General features: G+C 36.4%; 1 protein-coding gene across 1 annotated transcript in view; it reads right to left on the bottom strand.

Annotated features, from left to right (window-relative positions):
• ryr1b (ryanodine receptor 1b (skeletal)) overlaps positions 1-22797 on the bottom strand; it is a 110175-nt gene that overhangs the window by 1543 nt on the left and 85835 nt on the right. The window contains 22 exon segments of the mRNA XM_058750549.1: positions 417-468; positions 568-668; positions 3525-3589; positions 3704-3860; positions 3947-4081; positions 4170-4316; positions 4410-4470; positions 4921-5054; positions 5130-5172; positions 5259-5389; positions 5732-6043; positions 6356-6442; positions 6609-6780; positions 6891-6970; positions 7398-8707; positions 10473-10554; positions 11935-11964; positions 15803-15907; positions 16009-16137; positions 16277-16365; positions 17314-17394; positions 22058-22075. Of these exon segments, the coding sequence (XP_058606532.1) occupies positions 417-468; positions 568-668; positions 3525-3589; positions 3704-3860; positions 3947-4081; positions 4170-4316; positions 4410-4470; positions 4921-5054; positions 5130-5172; positions 5259-5389; positions 5732-6043; positions 6356-6442; positions 6609-6780; positions 6891-6970; positions 7398-8707; positions 10473-10554; positions 11935-11964; positions 15803-15907; positions 16009-16137; positions 16277-16365; positions 17314-17394; positions 22058-22075 (3521 nt within the window).

Below are 22797 nucleotides of genomic sequence, written 5' to 3'. Positions count from 1 at the left end.
ATTGGCATTATGAGATAAAGAAAAATGCTGTTCTTTTAAACTTCCTGTTAATCAAACCAAATCATGGTTTCAACAAAAACACGAAGAAGCACAATTGTTTTCAACACTGATAATAATAAGTAACATTTCTTGAGCATCAAATGAGCATATTTCTGAAGGATTGTGTGAAAATTTAGCTTTACCATCACATGAATAAATTGCATTTAAAAAAAATATTACAATGGAAATGCAATACTTCACAATATTACTGCATTTTAAATGCAGCCGTGGTAAGCATAAAAAATCTTATCAACCCAAACTTTTGAATGGTAGTGTATATATATTTATAATAATCTACCCTTTTAGATGCAAAGTTTTTTATTTGTTTGTTTCAGAAAGACATTTTTGGACAGTGATAAGAATAAAACAACACTGACCTGTCCTGTGTGCTCCGTTTCATCTTTATTGATTAAATACATCAGGAAGAACCTACATGGCAGAAAAAAAACAAAACAAAAAAAAAACATGGTTTCAAAATAAGTAACCAAATATTAGCTCTCGTTGTTTCTGAATAAACAAAACACTTACATGTAGTTGGCTAAATTGTGCTCCTCCATCGTATGCGTCTCGAAGCCATGCGGAGTCGAGTCAAAGTAGTCGCTTCCAATTCCACAAATGAAACACTTAGTCTTTGAAAAAACAAAACAAAACAAAAAGATCTTAATTTTAAAAACACAATTCATAATGCAAGACAAGTACATATTTCATTCTCAGTAGTTGCCACAAGGGAGGCTATTGCACACATTAGCAAAAACATCTTCTACAGTCAGTTTTCTCCTTTAACGTCAACCACTGTCATGGCAAAGCAACAGTTTGAACAGAATCTCGCTGAGAAAGCTAGTTCATGTTAATCCTTGCACCAGAACATGCCTACTTCCTTACTATATCGTAGCCGAAAAACAGTATGCGAAATGAATAGTATGTCCGAATTTGTAGTATTCATAAAACAATAGGCGAAGATGACCTACTTTCGCAGAGATTCTGTGTATCCAGTGGACACTTTACTACCCCATGAGGCCACAAGAGAAAATTTATGAATGACAGTGAAGTCACATGATAATGAGCTGATTAATTGCAGATTATTCTGGTCACAAAGTACGGTGGCCCAGTTGTGCACAACACAACAAAATCTCCACAACACAAAGCAAAGGTCTAATTTCGTTGGGTTGTGGTAATTTTATTGTGATGTGGCTTGTTTCTGTTGTGTTGTGCTAATTTTGTTATGTTGTGCTAATTTCGTTGTGTTGTGGCTTGTTTTCGTTGCGTTGTGCTAATTTCGTTGTGTTGTTGCTTGTTTCTGTTGTGTTGTGATAATTTCATTCTGTTGTGCTAATTTCGTTGTGCTGTGGCTTGTTTCCGTTGTGTTGTGCTAATTTTGTTGTGTTGTGGCTTGTTTCCATTGTGTTGTGCTAATTTTATTGTGCTATGGCTTGTTTCCGTTGTGTTGTGCTAATTTCGTTGTGTTGTGGTTTGTTTCCGTTGTGTTGTGCTAATTTCGTTGTGTTGTGGCTTGTTTATGTTGTGTTGTGCTAATTTCCTTGTGTTGTGCTAATTTCGTTGTGTTGTGCTAATTTCATTGTGTTGTGGCTTGTTTCCGTTGCGTTGTGCTAATTTCGTTGTGTTGTGGCTTGTTTCCGTTGTGTTGTGCTAATTTCATTGTGTTGTGGCTTGTTTCCGTTGCGTTGTGCTAATTTCGTTGTGTTGTGGCTTGTTTCCGTTGTGTTGTGCTAATTTCATTGTGTTGTGGCTTGTTTCCGTTGTGTTGTGCTAATTTCGTTGTGTTGTGGCTTGTTTCTGTTGTGTTGTGCTAATTTCATTGTGTTGTGCTAATTTCGTTGTGTTGTGCTAATTTCATTGTGTTGTGCTAATTTCGTTGTGTTGTGCTAATTTCATTGTGTTGTGCTAATTTCGTTGTGCTGTGGCTTGTTTCCGTTGTGTTGTGCTAATTTTATTGTGCTATGGCTTGTTTCCGTTGTGTTGTGCTAATTTCGTTGTGTTGTGGTTTGTTTCCGTTGTGTTGTGCTAATTTCGTTGTGTTGTGCTAATTCGTTGTGTTGTGGCTTGTTTCCGTTGTGTTGTGCTAATTTCATTGTGTTGTGGCTTGTTTCCGTTGCGTTGTGCTAATTTCGTTGTGTTGTGGCTTGTTTCCGTTGTGTTGTGCTAATTTCATTGTGTTGTGGCTTGTTTCTGTTGTGTTGTGCTAATTTCGTTGTGTTGTGGCTTGTTTCTGTTGTGTTGTGCTAATTTCATTGTGTTGTGCTAATTTCGTTGTGTTGTGCTAATTTCATTGTGTTGTGGCTTGTTTCCGTTGTGTTGTGCTAATTTTATTGTGCTATGGCTTGTTTCCGTTGTGTTGTGCTAATTTCGTTGTGTTGTGGCTTGTTTCCGTTGTGTTGTGCTAATTTCGTTGTGTTGTGGCTTGTTTCTGTTGTGTTGTGCTAATTTCGTTGTGTTGTGCTAATTTCATTGTGTTGTGCTAATTTCGTTGTGCTGTGGCTTGTTTCCGTTGTGTTGTGCTAATTTCGTTGTGTTGTGGTTTGTTTCCGTTGTGTTGTGCTAATTTCGTTGTGTTGTGGCTTGTTTATGTTGTGTTGTGCTAATTTCGTTGTGTTGTGCTAATTTCGTTGTGTTGTGGCTTGTTTATGTTGTGTTGTGCTAATTTCATTGTGTTGTGCTAATTTTGTTGTGTTGTGCTAATTTCATTGTGTTGTGGCTTGTTTCTGTTGTGTTGTGCTAATTTTGTTGTGTTGTGCTAATTTCGTTGTGTTGTGGCTTGTTTCTGTTGTGTTGTGCTAATTTCGTTGTGTTGTGGCTTGTTTATGTTGTGTTGTTCTAATTTTTTTGTGTTGCAGCTTGTTTTTGTTGTTTTGCGGCTTTTTCCATTGTGATGTGTCTTTTTTCCGTTGTTTTGTGCTAATTTCGTTGTGTTGTGGAGATTTTGTTGTATTGTGCACTACTGGGCCACCGTAACAAAATGCCCATTTAGCAACAACTTACTGATCTACACATAATCCACCAATCATTGTTTGTTTTGTTTCTACACTGAGGTTTGCAAATGCCAGTGCAACAGACTCACATGTACATTTTGCATACTTCAGTTAAGTATTAAAGGAACAGTGTTATTATGGAATCATATTTTGGCCAGAAGCGACAGTTCAAAGTTAAATACCTTAACGATGGATTTGTTTCTTACAAACACACAGCTTTTTACTTCACAACACATTAATTGATGCACTGGAGTCATGTGGATTACTTGCGGATTATTGTGATGTTTTTATCACCTTTTTAAACTCTCATTCTGATGGCACCAATTCACTGCAGAGGATCCATTATTTACAAGTGCTAAATGCTAAATTTCTCCAAAACTATTCTAATAAAAAAACAAACTCATCTACATCTTGAATGGCCTGAATTTTCAGCAAATTGTCAATTGCAGGTAAACTATTCCTTTATGTATTAAAATACTAATAATTAGAAAATTGTACCTCCATGTCCTCTCGGACCTGCTCCTGCTGATCTCTCAGCTCACCAAAGGCATCAATGATCAGACCTGCATAAAACACAAACATCATTTCATAATATCATGGCCAAATTTTTTAAACATTAAATTTACCAAGTAGTAAATAGTCCACAGTGTCTAAATTTCTCTAAAAATGTTCCTCACCTTGAATGATGGCCAGCAGGATGACAATGACAAAAAAGAAGAAGGTGATGTCAAAGACCACACGATAAAGTTCATACTCGTCTCCGGCTGGATCCTCGATCTCATCTCCTATACCACCACCAGCTCGCACACCCACGTACATGTGGAACAGATAACACTGAGAGAGAAGACATGATTACAGTGAGGCATGAAATGAGAAAGTGTAATTGAACCAAATATAGATATGTGTGGAGAAAGACTTACGGTCATCATGTCGTCACACTTCATATCCGGTTCGTCTTCATCCTCACTCATGTTGTAGAACTTTCGGAAGAAATTGAAGGCCACCACGGTGTAGAGGTAGACCACCACAGCCAGCAGACCCACCGTCATCACCAGCTAAACCACAGTCACCAGATTAACATTTACATCTGGAAGAGACTTCTATAAAATCTCAGTGAAATATGACGTTATCTGAGAGCTGTACCTGTTTGCCATTGTGAGTTACAGAGGACAGGATGGTGCGCAGGGTTTTGACGCCCATAGCGATGTCCAGCAGATGACAGGCGAAGAAAAAGTTGTTGTAGTGGCCAAGCAGTGACATGACCATATACCAAACCAGATACAGGAACGTCTAAGAGCAAAACAGAATCCAAATGAATGATCAGTGCTATAAATATCTAACCAAAACAACTAAGGAAAAAGTGTTGTCTTTACTGAAACTCACATTATCAGTGAACACCACTCCAAATTTCCAGATTTGGTATTTGATGTCAATAGACGTCAACCTGTGGATTCATTAAACTTTATAACGAGAAACAGAATCTCCATCCTGTTGTTACATCATGTTTAAGAGCAGTGGTGTCTGAATCTCACACAAATGGTTCTTATGAATAGGTTCATTTTAGAGAATCCAAAAAATGAGCTTGACCAGAGTTGTTCAATTCAGAGTAGTACAGTTCCCAAACTATTTTTTTTAATGAGCTGTTGTGAACTGTAACTATAGTGAATCATACATTTAGGTTACATCTTTCTTTCTTCATCATTTGGCAACTAAATTTCACTTTCCAAATATTCCCACTTCAAAAGTCATCAATGGAACAGTTGGATTTGTTAGAGCAGTTCCCATCCCTACCTAATGGCATATATGTTTTTGTGGTATTGAATAATTTCTGTTACTTGTATTGGCTGTTGACATTTTGGTGACACTTATGAGTGTGTTTTGCATCTTTCTGTACCATGTGAACATTGAGGGATCAATCTGAGGCTTCTTCTCGTGTGTCATAGCACTGACATCAAGGGATGCTAGATCCATGCCGAGCAGCTCAGCGATTCTTTCTCTACCGTAGATATCGCCATACTTCTCTAGCACCTACAACACAGACACACCTTCAGTCACTGACATCTCTCAATACATCTACACACACAAGTGTAGTACGCTCCTGACCTTTCTCTTCACAAATTTGTCCCAGTAGTTGTTCGGGAAAGACCTGAGTGGAGAATAAAAGGAAATTACAGATCGCACAGTCTTCACTTGCTTATAAATTTATAAATAATAATAATGTAGTAGTATTACGGTGTATTGAGGACAAGTCTGTCCCACTGGCCCTTGATGTCGTCATCTTCTGGTTGTTCAGTTACGTACAGACCGTCAAACTCCAGTTTACGGGCCAGTTCCTTCTCTCTCTTAAAGATGACCAAAGGAACCTAGACATATGCGAAAACGTTAGCAGCTCACACTAGCTTAACCAAAGGAAAATAAATATTTCACTCCAAAATGACATTTCTGTCATAATTTACTCAATGCATGACTGAAGGCTTCAGAAGAATATAAGAGTATAGTGTACAAGTTGTATGGACCACATTTATGACACTACGTGGTACTTTTTGGTCCTTTCAGTGGTCATTTAATGCTGTCATTGTTTGGAAAAGAGCAGCATTGACGCTCTACTAAATATTTCTTCACGTTTCACAGAAGAAAGTAAGTCATACAGGTTTGAAATTACATGAGAGTTAGTAAATGATAACAGAATCCAGTGAACTCCTGACCTTCAGACAGTTGTAGCCAATGATACATAGGAAGGAAATGACGGTGTGTAAGATAGAGAAGAAGGACAAAGCAGGCTGCATATATCCAGTGCTCTCCTCCAGGAAGTAGTGGACAAACCCTTCTTCCTCATCTTCCTCTCCATTCTCCTCCATTCCAGAACCTTCATCTTCTCCAGCAGAGCCCTCAAAGATCCCGGAGCCCTCAAACACACCAGAGCCTTCAAACACAGCAGAGCCCTCAAATACACCAGAACCCTCAAACATAGCCGAACCCTCAAACTCCTCCTCTTCTCCAGGTGGGCTGTCAGATACCTAGGGAGGAATAGCTAGCTTCAGGCAAATTTGTTCTTGAAACACATTACAGCGAATCACATGGCTGTAAAGTATTTTATTGCAGGGGTTCAATTTATTTATTATTTTTATGCTGATAAATTGTGATTAAACCCCTTGTTGACCAGTCTTTAGAATGCATAATAAATCTAGTGAATGTGAAAAAACAGCATGTTAACTAAAAATGCTAAATAAATAAATAAATAAAAAATATTCACAGATCACCCTTGTGGCCCAGTGGGGCTCCCAAGACTTCAGTTTGAAAAGCCCTGTTTTATTATCACATATTATCACCTTGTAGAAGAGCAGAATGAAGTTGAGTGCAAAGGCGATGAAGAGAGCCAGGAAGCGTAGGTTGTAGAAATTGCGAGACAGATAATTCTAGAAGAGAAAGTGATTTACCTATTAGATGCAGTCAGAATCAAAAGTAATGAATGAAAAAATTAATAATATAATGTAACATAATATAATTGAATTAAACATGAATCAATATACATTCATTCTACATGACTGTGAAAGATGTATATAGAAAAATAACTGTAATTACCATGAACTTGTTTCTTTGGACTTCAAGTTCATTCCAGAGTTCAAAGCCCTCTTCTTCTTGCTTCTTGCCTTTCTTTGCTTTAGCCTTTGTTTTTTTCTCCTCTTGCTCTTCATCTAGTTTTTCCTCTGGCTCAGGTTCTGCCTCCTTCTCTGACTTTTCTCCATTTTCAGCACTTTGATGGACAGAAGGATAAGTCAAAGCAACAACAGCACAATGTTTATATTGTAATGAATATGACTTCACGACATTCACCAATGAAAGTAATTGATTCCCATTACTTACTCTGCTTTTTCAGGTTCAGGGACTGCTTCTTCCTCAACTTTCTCCGCTTCTACTGCTTCTCCCTCTCCTTCTTCAACCACCTGAAATACCCACAGGAGAAGAATATGTAGACTAAGAGATTTAGATGATGAGTCTACAAAGCAAGGAGCACCATTATATTTGACAAACAGAAGGAGAACAATGTGGAAACGTGGTGATGAACAATCCACATGCTGGATGTTCACTCTTAATGTGCGATCACATTAGTACAATTCGGGGCAAAATTGCACAGGTTAAAAAGGTCTATAGTCTACAGTGTTGTGATGTACGTATGAAGCACCACTCACACAGAAGTCACAGATATCCATGTGATCAACTTATAACCATTGGGAAACACATTACTCTCCTGACTGAGTAATTCCTGACTAATTCCTACCAAAATGACCGGATTTCGCCTGTGAAAATTCACAGAACAAAGATAACTGTGACTGCATCTTTAGACTACAAATGCAAAACTCTTTTTCTCACCAGCTTCCTCTTCAGGAGTGGGCTGCCTTCTGGAGTCGGAGGCTCCTCTGGCTCTGTTTCTCCCATATCTCCTAAACCGCCGGGAGGACCAAAACCAGGTCTTCCACCATCATCATCCTCTCCTTCTTCTGCTTCCTCTTCTCCTCCTCCTGTTCCCTCCTCTCCCTCACCAGCTCCACCTGATTCTTGTACTTGTCTTGCTCCTGGCTCAGGTGGAAGGTCACCGTGCACCTCATCTTGAGTTGGGTCGGGCATGTTAGTCAGAATCTCTGTCAATGTCATCTTCTTAGCTCCCTCCACCAGACCTCCTCCGAAGAGAGTGTTCCAGATGAGCATGAAGAAACCTCTGCAGACGCTGTAGATGAAGTGCAGGATGCCAAAGAGGACAGTATAGAGGAACATGACCAGACCAACAATCATGTCCTTTATGGTCATTTTCCTGATTTTGCGGTAACGGCGCCTGAGATTGCGGAAAGTGAAGAGGCTAATGAAGTTCATTACGCTCTTGATGAAGTCTGCAAAGGCTGAGCTGGTTTCAGGTGGTGCTGCTTCTCCATTACCTTCTTCTCCTTCTCCCTCTCCATTTCCACCACCACTGCTCTCCTCCTCATTTTCTTCATCCTCATCTTCGATCACCTCCTCTTCCTGCTCTGAGATCTGCGAGGCAATGTTCATCTCAAAGATGGTGTCCTCGCAGAAGTTCACAAAGAGCTCCATCTTCTCAGACTCAGCACCCTCATTGACAACATCAAAGATGAACTGCCGCTTTGACTCTCTGACCTGAGGCATCTCCCACTGGTTGCGGTTGGCCTCGCTGATTTCAAAGTAGATACGTTCTATCCTCTTGCTGGCGCCCATGATCTCGATACGGCCCAGGAAGGGTCGGAAGTAGTTCAGCACACTCTCAGCTTGCTCCAAAAAGTTCTGCAAGCGAGTGTCATGAGGAACATGCTCAGAGAGGTTGGTGAGTAGCACAGCAATGTTGAAGCCGATGTCTTTGGCTGGCTCTTGGAAGCGATCGGCAAACTCCTCAAAATTGATCATCTCGTTCTCATCGGCTTCAGAGCAAGACAGCAGGAACTGGATCTCAGATGGAGTGTACTGCTTCTGACTGTCCATGGCCTTGGAGAAGTCTTTCTTGGAGATAAGACCACGAGGGTCTGTCACATAGTCACGGAAGGCATCTGATGCCACAATGTCCTTCAGTTTGAGGAACATGTCGAAGAACTTGAGAATCATCTCTACGTTGCTGGATGACTCAACCAGCATGTCAACCATCTGGCGAGCGATTGTGCCATTCACAACGTTACCTGTAATAATACAGGAAAATATAGGCTATAGATCATGACTTAAAGGATTAGTTCACTTCCAGAATAAAACATTTCCTGATAATTTACTCACCCTCATGTCATCAAAGATATTCATGTCTTTCTTTCTTCAGTCAGAGTTTTTGAGGAAAACATTCCAGGATTTTTCTCCATATAGTGAACTTCAATTGTGGCCAACGGGTTGAAGGTCCAAATTGCAGTTTAAATGCAGCTTGAAAGGGCTCTACATGATCCCACCTGAGGAATAAGGGTCTTATCTAGCGAAAGGATCTTTATTTTATAATAAAATGTATATACTTTTTAATCAGAAATGCTTGTCTTGCACTAGCTCTGCGATGCGCGTCCATGACTTCACACATTACGTAATCATGTTGGAAAGGTCACACGTGTTAGTTCTTTGTCTGTGTACTTCGGTTCAAAAAGGTAGGGTAGGACGAAAATTCGAAAAACGAAAATCTCATTTTCTCCTCCAACTTCAAAATCGTCCAACATCGTTGTTTTACCTTTTTTTTTTATGTAAAGGACATTTGACTTTCTTTGCACGTTCCCTTTGTAAACACTGGGTCGGTACTTCTGCCTACGTCACATGTGACCTTTCCTATGTGACAAGACGGATTTTTTATTTTTTAAGAAAAAATGACCGTTATTTTTGCTAGATAAGACCCTTATTCCTCGACTGGGATCGTGTAGAGCCCTTTGAAGCTGCATTGAAATGGCAATTTGGACCTTCAACATGTTGGCCACCACTGAAGTCCTCTATATAGAGAAAAATCCTGGAATGTTTTTCTCAAAAACCTTAATTTCTTTTCGACTGAAGAAAGAAAGACATGAACATATTGGATGACATGGGGGTGAGTAAATTATCAGGACATTTTTATTCATATTTATTTATTTATTTATTCCACTTTTAACTCCATGCCAGCATCAAGGCTATTTTCATGGTGTTCTCTGAATAAATTATACAAGGTATACAATTAACAAAAGGTTATAAAATACATTTCGGATGGTACATTTTTAAATAAATCAGTTAGACACACCTCTGAATAAAACCGTTGTCTATTTACATTAAAAACAGTACAATCCAATAAAATATGTTTCACAGTCATTTTAGTTTGGCAAGTAAGGCATGATGGTGGTTCTTCATCTTTTAATAAATATCCATCTGTAAATCTTGTACGACCTAAAAAACACCTAGTAAAAACAACTTGCTCATACCTAGATTTAAAAAAAAAAATCTTACACTAAATTAAAAAAAAAAACTTTTTACATTAGGATTTGTTTCATATAACTTACTTTCATGACATTTATCCCATTCTATCTGCCACATGTCATTAATATAATTTTATCACAGGTTTGACATCACAAAGACATCACACTCTTTTGCAGTGATATCTGCTTTCTCGTTACCAGAAAAACCCATATGACCTGGAACCCAGCAGAAGAAAAAACAGTCTGCTTTGGCTAAAATCTTTATAATTATGGGATGATCAGTCTTTACATTTTCAAGTGCTTGAAGGCAGGATTTTGAATTGAAAAATGTTTTTCTTGTCCATTTTCTATATTTTCCAAAGCCAGTAGTAGAGCACGAGCTTCAGCTGTGAAGCTAGAACTCTGTCCTGGAATTCATTGGCCTCCGATTATTGCTGCTGCCGATACTCAATTATCTGCTTTGGATTTTATTCTGGAAGTGACTCCTTTAAATGGCATTACAGATTAAAGTGAAATTTTATGGACAGATATTTCTTACCCTCTAATAGAGAGAGAAGCATCACCACCATGTCCTTCTGCAGATCCAGAAGCTCCTTCAACAGACCAATCTGACTGGAGTCCTGTTTCACACAACCAGATTCAGACACACAAGAAAATAAAATAAAAAATCATTATCCAAAAAATGTCTCAAACTCTTACTGATAGAGAGCATAAGGACCTTTCAGTTCACATATATTGCTGGTACTCCATAGTTTTTAATATGATATGCAGCATGAAACCATGAAAAAAACATGAAAAGAGATTTACCGAGAACACCAAGTATCCTGATCAGGCTAAATTTGATTTTAGTGGCATAACTAAAATCTTTATTTTTGGGGGGTGATGTGGGAGATGGCACTATTGGGACAAATTCCACCTACTCTCAGCTTACCTCAGAATGTGTTCTACTCCAGAAATGATCCTGGGTTTGCGTTTATAAACAAACACAAACATAGCATCACATACTGTAACCTAACATCTAACACAGGGACATTTAAAGACGGATATGAAGATAAAACAGCCAGAAGCAGATGTCAGCTCCTGGCATAGATGAGGACTATCATATTCTTTATGACTTTGTATCTGCAAAATATTGCCATAAAGTGGCATAATATGTAATTGCCAATAAATAACTAGGTTCTTTGCAAACACATTTTATATGTGCCTAGCTAATGGTCTAAAGCATATGAAGGAATGCCAGCAGACACATAAACAGTCTTTCATACAGAACAATATCACACACACCTGCAAACACAGTATACACACTAACATGTTTAACAACAAAAGAGCACAAAGGCCTGCACATACACATTAAGAAAGATTAGATGAATCTCACAAAACTGCAAAATCAAAAGCAAAAAAAAAAATGAAATGGTATATTGCTTCAAAGAAACAAATTTATATTATATTCATAGGTTCATAATACAATATTACAACGAATGTCATTTGGTTTAGACTAATTGTAATTGAAAAATATACACATACACACACTCTGCAATGAAAATAAAACATATATAAAATTATTTCATACTTTTTAAAATCTTACCCAGACGTGATCTTTACAGGTTTTGTGAGATTTACGCAGTATTGTACAGATTTTCTTGAGACTGTATTTATGTTTGTATTTGAAAAGAGTAACAGTGCAGGTCGAGGGAAATAAATTTCCTCTACAAGTGAGCAACAGCAGGAACATGGCATAGTGGCACCTCCCTCAGCTCCAGTATATCATAATAAACCCAACAAGGTTAAGACTGTTTTCAGAAATTCCACACTGATACAGTGGGGACAGAGGGAATGTACATGACAAAAAATGCAAGTGAAAACACTTGCAGAAAACGTGCTGACACATAAGCAATACAACAGAAACAGGAAGCAAAGAAGAAACTGTTCTGTGTACTGTATACAGGTGTAGAAAGCAGTGCACAAGTGCGTAAGATGGAAGCAAAAACAAAGATCCTTACGCCATTTCGGAGTCCAGGGTCAGGGTGCATCTGGCAGGGTTACACATCAGAATAAAAATGTTACCCATCAACATTTTTAATACATTTTTGTATTTTGTATTGATTTTGTATCTCCCACTCTCTTATATTCACTCAATTCCTTTTAAATACATTCACTAATTCAATTTTTTTATTTGCATGTCTGTTTTTTATAGTCTCTCACTTCTAGTTATGCAGGCAACCAGGGCAAAGCTGTTTTGTATTAAAATTAAGTAAGGTTAGTTGAAAAATAAGCTCATTACAGTTACGTTGGCCTTTTGTAGGCCTCACCTATAATATTAAACACAACCTTGTCAATTTGTCTTTTACAAACCAAATTCGACAGGTGGGCACTGATCTTTCGACAGACTGGAGACAAGTAAATCAGCCATATTCACATTTTTGAAGCCTGAGAGAGTGGGAGAGATTCTCAATTTTAAGAAATACAAAAATGCAGTACACAGGTACCAGATGTGTAACACACAGAACAAAATCAAACAACACAACAGAGAGGTTAAGAGAAACAACGCATGATTAAAGATTACTAGAGCATCAACATTCACATCACACTGTGAACATGTTCCACATTCATGGATTAGTGGCGATACTGGACTAAACTTTTATATAATAGAATAACAACAGTGTGAAATACAATCCATTCGATAATCCACTATAATCAAGTTTGGAAATAGTGACCAACCAATTAACCAATAAACACCACAATCAGACAAATTCTGCTCTATTTAAACCACGATTAAAATCTTAATTACATTTTAGAAAAGCTTGCCATAAAATATATGATACGCTAAAGAAATTTAACAACCAAGGGCCAGTTTTACTAACAGCTTGCACCAGCGCAAACTGTCTTTTGGCGTTAAAAGTAGTCAGGATTTACAAAAGACACGCAGTAATAAATTAGCGCTGAAAAGGCGTGGACAGTTATTTTTGCGTCTGGCCTTATTGAATATGCATTTGTAGGAGTTTCCCTTTTTAGACACAAATTTTTTGGGAGGATAGTATTAAAATGAATCATACAACGTGATTTTCTAAGGTTGCGCTCATCAAATTACTGGTATTTGCGCCATTATTTAAAGCCCCAAAAAAGCATGTCTTAAACTTTTTTGTGCTTGAAATGGCTGCAATTGTTGTTGCTAGGAGGAGGGACCACAGAAAATAGAGTGCGTGGTAGAAGGGAGAGGATTTTTTCCATACGTATTAATTTATTTGGAATGCCAGAAGAACACATTATCTGAACATATACCATTTGCCAAGCCATGTTATTTTTAATTTGCTTCAACTAGGAGTCACACAATTCCAGGTCTATCAAAGCTTCTTACAACCCTTAATTTTTTTGGCCTCCGGTTCTTTTCAACGTACTGTGGCTTCTTTATTTCTCTATTCTTTATTTGCGACGATGCTAATTTGCGCTGCGCTTGGTATATTGTGTTAGTCGATATGTAAATGAGATGTTGCGTCTGTGTTCTTTAAATTGTGCATTTGTTAGTAAATCACCCGCAAAAATTTCCACACCCATCAGCGCTGTTTTGGAATTGCGTACTCACGCTAATTTGCCCAGTTTAGTAAAAGTGGCCCCAAGTCTCCTTATATGTGACCATGGACCACAAAACCAGTCTTAAGTGTCAATTTTTCGAAATTGAGATTTATACATCATCTGAAAGCTTTCCATTGACGTATGGTTTGTTAGGATCGGACAATATTTGGCCGAGATACAACTATTTGAAAATCTGGAATCTGAGGGGGCAAAAAAATCTAAATATTGAGAAAATCGCCTTTAAAGTTGTCAAATGAAGTTCTTAGCAATGCATATTACTAATCGAAAATTAAGTTTTGATACATTTATTAAATATAAAGATTAAATATAAAGATAAAGATTAAATATCTTCATGGAACATGATCTTTACTTAATATCCTAATGATTTTTGGCATAAAAGAAAAATTGATAATTTTGACCCATACAATGTATTTTTGGCTATTGCTACAAATATACCCCAGCGACTTAAGACTGGTTTTGTGGTCCAGGGTCACATATGTTTTAAAGGGGTCATATGACATTGCTAAAAAGAACATTATTTTGTGTATTTGGTGTAATGCAATGTGTTTATGCGGTTTAAGGTTCAAAAAACGTATTTTCCACATTCTGTACATTATTGTTGCTCCTCTATGCTCTGCCTTTCTGAAACACGCCAATTTTTACAAAGCTCATCGTTCTGAGAAGCGAGGTGTGCTCTGATTGGCCAGCTATCCAGTGTGTTGTGATTGGCCGAATACCTCAAGCATGAGATGGAAATGTTACCAGCACGACGACACAAGAACAATAAAACCCATTATAAACGAGGCATTTGTTGCATCCAGTGGGGACATAATTACTGATTATAATGACCTGTACTGTCTTTTTACGCGATGCGATGCAACGCAACGCGTAAACATTACCATGTCTGCATTTGTGATCGGAGAAACGAGAAACAACAAGCACTACTCTACACAGCTCAAAACTCGCATTTGAATAGTCAGTAGCAGAAACGTACTTACAGGCTGTGAGTCAGAAGCGTCAGACTGTCCTTGCAAAGTTGGAATTGCCCCACATTATAGAAACAGCCTTTGTGCAAGCCAGCATTGTAGGCTACTCTTCCATGTTCAGGAAATAGTCCTTCGTAAAATGCGCTGCACACACTCTAATATTTGGGTTGAACTGTTCTGGAACAGTGTTGTAAATACAACTTAACCACTGATTTCTAGTTGTGTCCTCTTTTGGAAGCCCAAACAAAGTACTTTCATAACGAAACACAGCATCTCCACGACATGGCACTGGTGGCAGCAACAATACTACAATGAGAATAACAGTTCCGCCTTCTTTCTTTGCGTATACATTTGGGCGGTGTTTTGCAAATCTTCCCACACCGTGACGTAGACATGTGGAGGCGTGTTTAAATGAGCCGTTTTAGGGGGGCGTGGTCGAGTCTTAACTTTTATAAAGAATATCTCTTTTGTTTTGAGACTTTAGTCTTTGTAACTTCAGGGATCTTATTTATGCACAAACAGCTTGTAACACTCCAAAGAGAAAGGAAAACTTGAAATCGCATCATATGACCCCTTTAATACTCCAATACTCCAGTAACTCCAATAAGGTTTCTTCTAAACCTATAATTTATTATATAAACAGGTAGAAACTGACTCAGGGAGTTAATAACCACAGTCAACACCAAATTAGTAAATGGATCAGTAACTTATTAAAAAAAGTATCAAATAAAACAGATTTTAATAAATAAATTAATTAGACTATGCATAGTAAAAACTAAACATTAGTACTGAGAAAAAAAATGCAACCTCCAAAACAGAGAAAATATTCTTCATTAGTCTACTCTGATCATACTTATATAGAATATATAAGTATGTACATGTATGACATGTATTTGACTTCAATTCTGTTGCACAAATTATAAGCTCAATGCAACTCAAACACTATAAAAATGGAACATCTGAGAAAAGCTTTCAACTGATTTAACATCTGAATACTCCTGCTCTTAAAAACACTTTCACAAACATTTTTTTGCAGCAATACTTAAATAAATAAATAAATAAATAAATAATGCATTTTTTTCTCTGATTTCCTCTGTGTAAAGCTGGTGAAATTATGTTTTGATTTTAGATTAGGCAAAACTCAAGTATTTTAATGTCAAAATAAACCAACATACAGATAATACTGATTCAGTGTTGACGGAACCTTTCCAGGAAATTTCCGGGGTCTTCTAGGTGCAATAAAATTGATCAATATAATAAGATTTATCAGTCACGTTAGGGGTGTGTGTGCACTCAACATTTGTGTTCCTACCTGTGCTAGCTTCATCATCATGTGTGCGAACACGTGCAAGAAGCCCACCACGGCATCCCACAATCTGCTGTGAGCCAGAGACTGCTGATTACCAGTGCAAGGCCCCTATGGTGAAGAAACAAACAAAAAAACAGATAAAACTATGTTAAAGATGGAAATTTGCAGGTTTGAAAGAGCTTGACTGCATATAGCGGTGACATCAGTACCTGGATATACTCTGTCAGGCTGTTGAAAACCTGTTTAGCAACCGTCATTGCCTTAGAAAAGTTTCTCTTGCCTGGTTCATCAATGATATCCTTCCCAGAGTAATACCAGTAGAAGTCACTGATAGACTCCTGAGACAGAAAAGAAGACAGAGTGAGGACAAATATTCACTTGTTCTCAAACAGCTCAATGACATTAACATATTTTTAAGTGTCCAAATACTTTTGGTGCTAGTATATGTAGAGGAAAACAGGCGAGATGAAGCTATACCTGCAGTCTGAGCAGATAGTCAACAGTGCAGATGATGATGTTGATCGTAGTTGTGCTGCCTGTCTGTGTGCGCAGATAGTTCTGGAAATCTGGAGAGAGATGGTAATGCAAAACCAGCTGTTCTTTTAAATAATTAGGTATTTCACACATTTTCACTACCAACTTGGGATTTTTTTTTAATGCTTACCAAGGCTGCATTTATTTGATCAAAAATACAACAAAAAATAGTAATATTGTGAAATATTATTACATTTTAAATAAAATATTCAAACGTAATTTCTTATTTTTGTGGAATGATACAATTCCACCATGATAAAAAATTTTTTCAGGATTCTTCGATGAACTTTTTTTTTTTAGTAATTGTACATTTTAAAAGTGTATTTACTGTTAATTTTGATCAGTTTAATCTGTCCTTGGTGAATAAAAGTTAAATTGTTACAGTGTATATGTAGAGTTTATGTAAAGGCAAAATTTGAACTGAGATGTTCATGTTTTTGGAACACATCTTTTTATGATTTCATGATTTGTTACCCTGGACAAAACCAGTCTTAAGCGTTTTTCTAAATTGAGATTTATACATCATCTGAAAGCTGAATAAATAATATTCCCATTGATGTATGGGTTGTTAGGATCGGACAATATTTGGCCGAGATACAACTATTTGAAAATCTGGAATCTGAGGGTGCAAAAAAATCAAAATATTGAGAAAATCGCCTTTAAAGTTGTCCAGATGAATTCTTAGCAATGCATATTACTAATCAAAAACGACGTTTTGATATATTTACAGTAGTACATTTTCAAAATATCTTCATGGAATATGATCTTTACTTAATATACTAATGATTTTTGGCATAAAAGAAAAATCTATAATTTTGACCCATACAGTGTTTTTTTGGCTATTGCTACAAATATAACCCAGCGACTTAAGACTGGTTTTGTGGTCCAGGGTCACATTTTCTTTTCAGACACTACAGTGAGTAAACAGAAGTGGTGGAGGAAGTATTCAGAAGCATTAGTCTACATCTCAGGAAGCTCACCATTGTTGTGGCCTTCACAGAGCAGCTGCAGGAAGCGGAAAAGGTCACAAGTGAATTCATCATCCGCCATCACTTTCTCTTCTAAACAGGGACACACACATACACACAGCATGAATGTGGGAGAAGAACTCCTAAACAGTGCTTTACTGTACGAGAGTGTGAATTACACTAGACCTCTAAAGGCAAAATAAAGTGGTGAATAGGCATAAAATGTTTTTACAATTCATTTCAAAGATTAAAATGGTTAATTTGTAAACTAAAATGTGACAAAATATCTCTAGATAGGAATATGACCAGACCATTCTTATGCAGATGGACAATTTTCTTTTCTTTTTTATATTAAAGAGATAGTTAAACCAAAAATAAAACTCCTGTCATTGTTTACTTCCCTTGTGTTGTTTTAAACCCATATGCTATTTTCTATGTAATCTGAGTTCCGGCTAGAAGGGAAGTTTTGAATTTAAAAAAATAAAAATAAAATAATAATACCCTTAGTGAAAAATAAATATATTAAAATAAATTTGAAATACGTTCATTTCATGCTAAGTATACTACAAATACATCATCATATTTATTATGTACTTAATAAAATACCCTGCAATTGTGCTTTTAGTAGACTAAATTTGTACACCTAAAGTCTGCTAAACTGGAAAAACTAATTTTGTACTTAATGCACTTTAATTGTGTGGAAGTAGTGCTGAAGTCCAGCTAAAGATATGCTGAAGTATATTTGATTGTGCTAAAGTGGAACTATTGCAAGTATACTTCAGGCACACTTTAAATATCTTGCATTTTAAAGACTGATATTTTTCAAAGATCATACAATCCTCATCAGTAGTGACATTAAAACACATTTTAGGCTTAATATCAAGAAATGTGCATTGTGCACAAGTAGTACTCCAGATAAGGTTTAATTTTAATTAAAGTCTCAAGCGAAATGTCAGTAAATATGTTAATAGATTTGAACTATACTTAGTATATTAATACAGTAGATAGTATATTGATATACTAATATATTGATTTTAGTATATAGGTTTGAAGTACTTATATGAGTTACAGCATGTAGCATCATTCAAAACTATTTGGGGTTAGTAAATTTCTTTAATGGTTTTTAAAAGAAGCCTCTTATGCTCACCAGTGCTACATTTATTTGATTAAAATAGAGTAAAACAGTACCATTGTGAAATGCTATTACAGTTAAACATAACTGTTTTGATTTTTAATATATTTCTGTGATATAAAAAACTATTTTCAGCATAATTAATCCAGTCTTCACCCAATTTTAATTTTTGGGTGAACTATCCCTTCACTATTCAGGGTGATTAGGGTGTCTGTGTTCTGTGAGAATAACCACTTCACAGCACTTCCAGCCCAGCTATTAGCATGTTAGTGAACCACAAAGACCTGCTGTGGCACATCCGTTTAGCAGTTCACTGCAGAGCAGACCAGCAAACGTGGAAAGGGGAGGCAGAGACCTGACGTCCACATTGAATCCACAAACTAAAGCCCTCCCCTCTCCCAGAATGGAAACACTAGTAGACACACACATACAGTCTGATAGATCACAAATTGAAAGTACAGCTACTTTGAAGGGACATTTATAACATTTATACAATAACTGATAGAAAACGCCAACGTGTATGGAATTGCACAGGGATATAACAGACATGGAACATGGATAAATGCATCCGACACTGAAATTGACACACTACACAGTGAGATCTTCATGAAGGACACAAATGGAGAAGAGTTTTGGTCTTAAACAAGACCTGAACAAAAAACAGCACACACACACACAATCATGCAAAACAGATCTACTGCACTCCTGGAGGTGTGGGAGAGAAGTGGAGGGGAAAGATGAGCCAGAGGTAATGTGCTAAGAAATATACGTGGTGGAATAAGACGCTATTTGACAAGAGTAAGACTAATAAGATAAACATGAAAAATACCATTGTGTGAAAAAAAAAAAGGATAATCTCATAAAAATTAAGCTATTTTCTGAATAAAATACATACAAAGATGTCAAGAAATGGGAAGTAATACATATCACACAGATTTAGTGCCCAATGTATATCAGTCAGGGAGTGAGTATCTGGAAACGAGGTTAGCTAAAAAAAAAAACACTGAAACAATTAAAACATTTTAAAACAGGAGTCACAAAACTTAAAATCCCCCAAAAATAGAAATTTGAATAAAAAAATAAATAAAAAAAAAACACTGGTTACATCTTTATGAGTGCACTGCTTTGTCATTAAAACACAATTCAAATAATTAACTTATGCAAATGTATTGTTAATCACAGTATCATTTAATTCAATTATAATAATTAATAAAATACTATTGTTTTGTCATAGAAATCATGCATTACATTTTGGCCATCTAGTTTCAGGATGCACTGGCTAGTAGGGTATAAGTCAAGTCATATAACTATAAAGCATGACTAAATGTTAAATCAGCAAGCTGTTCATTTAAACTTTCAATTATGTCCATTAATTTGTAGGCCTGTTCAGCTGTTCAAGATGTTCACTTTGAAATGCTCTCTATAAAGCTCTCAAAATTGGATCACTCCATTGGGGTTTAACATTGCTAAGTATTTGCTTGAGTGTTCTGGAGCCAAATTCACAAAAATCTTCTTAAGATATAAGAAAAATGTCAGGAATAGCAATTCTTGAACAAAAGTCGTAAGATTTTTTTCTTTCCATACAATAACGTCAGTATGGCGCTTCTTGCCCAAGACTCGCTGTTCAACTACTCAAAGGTGGTCATTTTGTGCTGCCTGCAGATAAGCACAATAGTCAAAAGCACACACTTTTTTCATTCTAACTGGCTTGATGTGGTTCAGCACATTGTGTCACATTTTTTTTTATTGTGCCATGGCTTTAAATAGTTATTTTTTAAAGAGCTTGCTTCAAGATGAGCTGTATGAGCGCTCTGTCTTTCTTGTATTCTCTCTAGAGTGAATGCATCCTGTGCATCCCTCATATTTGCTTAACACTAGCAAAAATTTGTCGTAATTGTAAAAACTAAAAACAAGCTCCCTATTTTCCTTGTGTTCACAAGTACAATCATTGTTTAATGATTGTTTAATCATTTGTGTCACTTCTGTATGGAAACCCGTTTCCGCCACTGAATAAAGAATAAAAAAGGTAATTGCGACTTTTTATCTCACAATTCTGACTTTTTTTTTCTCAGTTAAAAAGTCAGAATTGCGAGACATAAAGTTGCAATTCTGAGAAATAAAGTCAGAACTGTGAGATATAAACTTGCAATTCTGCGAACATATCAGCCCCCCTCCCCAAAATTGGACTTTAACTCGCAATTGCGAGTTTATGTCTCACAATTCTGAGAAAAAAAGTCCAAATTGCGAGATATAAACTCGCAATTGCGAGAAAAAAAGTCCGAATTGCGAGTTTTTATCTCGCAATTGTGACTTTATAAATCGTAATTCTGACTTTATAACTCACAATTGCGATTTTATATCACGTAATTCTGAGAACAAAAGTCAGAATTGTGAGATAAAAAGTAGTTTTAGTATTAGAAAGTGTAATACTTAGTATTTTAAACAATTCCCCAAAATAAACATCTTACCTTGGGGGATTTAAGACAAAGTTAGAGGAGTTCAAGAGGTAATTTACAGTGATTTTCAGTAATTTAAAAACATTCTTAATCCATCAATATAAAAAATACTGTATTCTTAAGTTAGAAATAAGAAGAAAATAGCAGTTTAAAAATAATTTTAATACAATTTTTCATGAATCTTGCTGCTTGAGGGTTCTTAGGGTGTTGCAAGACGTTGCAAGAAGTTGCTAGGGGATTTTGGGTGACTGGGTTTACAATTGTTTTAATTTCCACCAGGGCAAAAAGGACTGTAAACCTACTTAATAAACTAATAGCATACTTCTACTCAAAATGACTTGATCATTCATGTCCAAAGCACAAGAGATGTAAGAGAAGATTTGGAAGATTTTATGGAGAGCAATTTATGGAGAGCAAATCTGGGCAAACTTTATAAGAATGAAATGGAAGATGGGTTTTATTAATGTTACTAATGATCACTAATGAAGGATAAAAAATGCTCTAGAGACTAAACACTAGATAATTTCTACGGTATACTGTGTCATGTCAGACACATTTGTTCTTCTGAAGTAAACATGGCACCTCATTATTTGAAAGAACGGTTCAAATAATGTTAGATGGCTCATTTCAGGAGATAAAGGACTTAAGTTTCCTGAATCTGCAAATCATTTCATGGTTTTGGTGACACTGGTCACCACAGTTCTCTGTGATCTCCTCAGAGAAAACTGATCAGAAAAGAAAGGACAAATGTCTTTCTTTCCTCTCAATCAGTCAATGAATGCTGGAGGTACAGTAGATCTGTGACAGTGCACTCAAGGGCAAAGTGTAAAGAAACTTTACAACCATTGCATATAACAGGACAAGCTGTATAAGAAAACTTCTCTGAAAACAGGATTCAAATCATAAGAATTGCATTACAGTTAAATAATGTGGAATCCATGTATTGTTTTATAAGAATCGTAAAGGAGTTGGCTACCCCAAAACCTTTGCAATGACTGAAAAGTTCTCTTTTAAGTTCCCTTGAGTGCGAAATGAATTGCAGGTAAACTACACGCCAACGAAAGGAGATCTTCACAATGTAAGAGCTGAAAAAAGGAGGAAGACAGGAGGAGATGGGACAGAAGGAAAGAGGGAGTGACGATAAATATATAGAGACAAGATTATTTACCACGTTCTAGCTTGATGTCTGAAAAACAAGAAGGAGGAAAGAAGGAGAGGAGAGGCATATACGGGGAGGTTGGGGATGGAGTGATGGTGGTAGGGAGAAAGAGAAAGAGGCAGTGAGTTGGACATTGTAGGATTGTAGGCTTCTGGCATGGGAAATATAACTAATACAAACAGATACACTATGATGGTTCTGTAAGAAACAAAGATAATGCACATTAAACATTAAGTCTTACACCTACAGACTGGAAATGTCACCTGTGGACCAAAAAGCACATGATAAAGTACAAAACAGCAAAAAATAATGTCCTTATAATCAATATTTTTGTATCATTTTGCAGTAAAAAATTATCTAAACAAGCAAAGCTGAAATATTAATACTTGTTTTAAAGAATATATATATATATTGAATTAAGTTTATTTTTCTCACACCAATGGCAAATGCACCATGCACCTGATTAAATTTTGTTAGATTTATGCTTCAGACAAGTAAAAATGCCAATTGGCTAAGAAAATAAACTTTAAAAATATATATTTTCTGAAAACAAGTCTAATTATACTATACAATTTGTCTTCTTAAGTAAGAAACAAGACAAAAATACTGATTAAGAAATTAAAATAAAAAAATATATTGGGCATATAATAAACCAACAATCTATAATCAGCAATAATTGTGAAAATATTTTATTGTATTTATGAAAACAAGAACATGTAATTTAACCTATGCAGCTTCTGATAAGGTTT

This window comes from Onychostoma macrolepis, chromosome 18 (assembly GCF_012432095.1).
Source record: "Onychostoma macrolepis isolate SWU-2019 chromosome 18, ASM1243209v1, whole genome shotgun sequence".
NCBI lineage: Eukaryota > Metazoa > Chordata > Actinopteri > Cypriniformes > Cyprinidae > Onychostoma > Onychostoma macrolepis.
The sequence above is the reverse complement of the archived record's forward strand: the minus strand, read 5'-3'. Positions and strand labels throughout refer to the sequence as shown.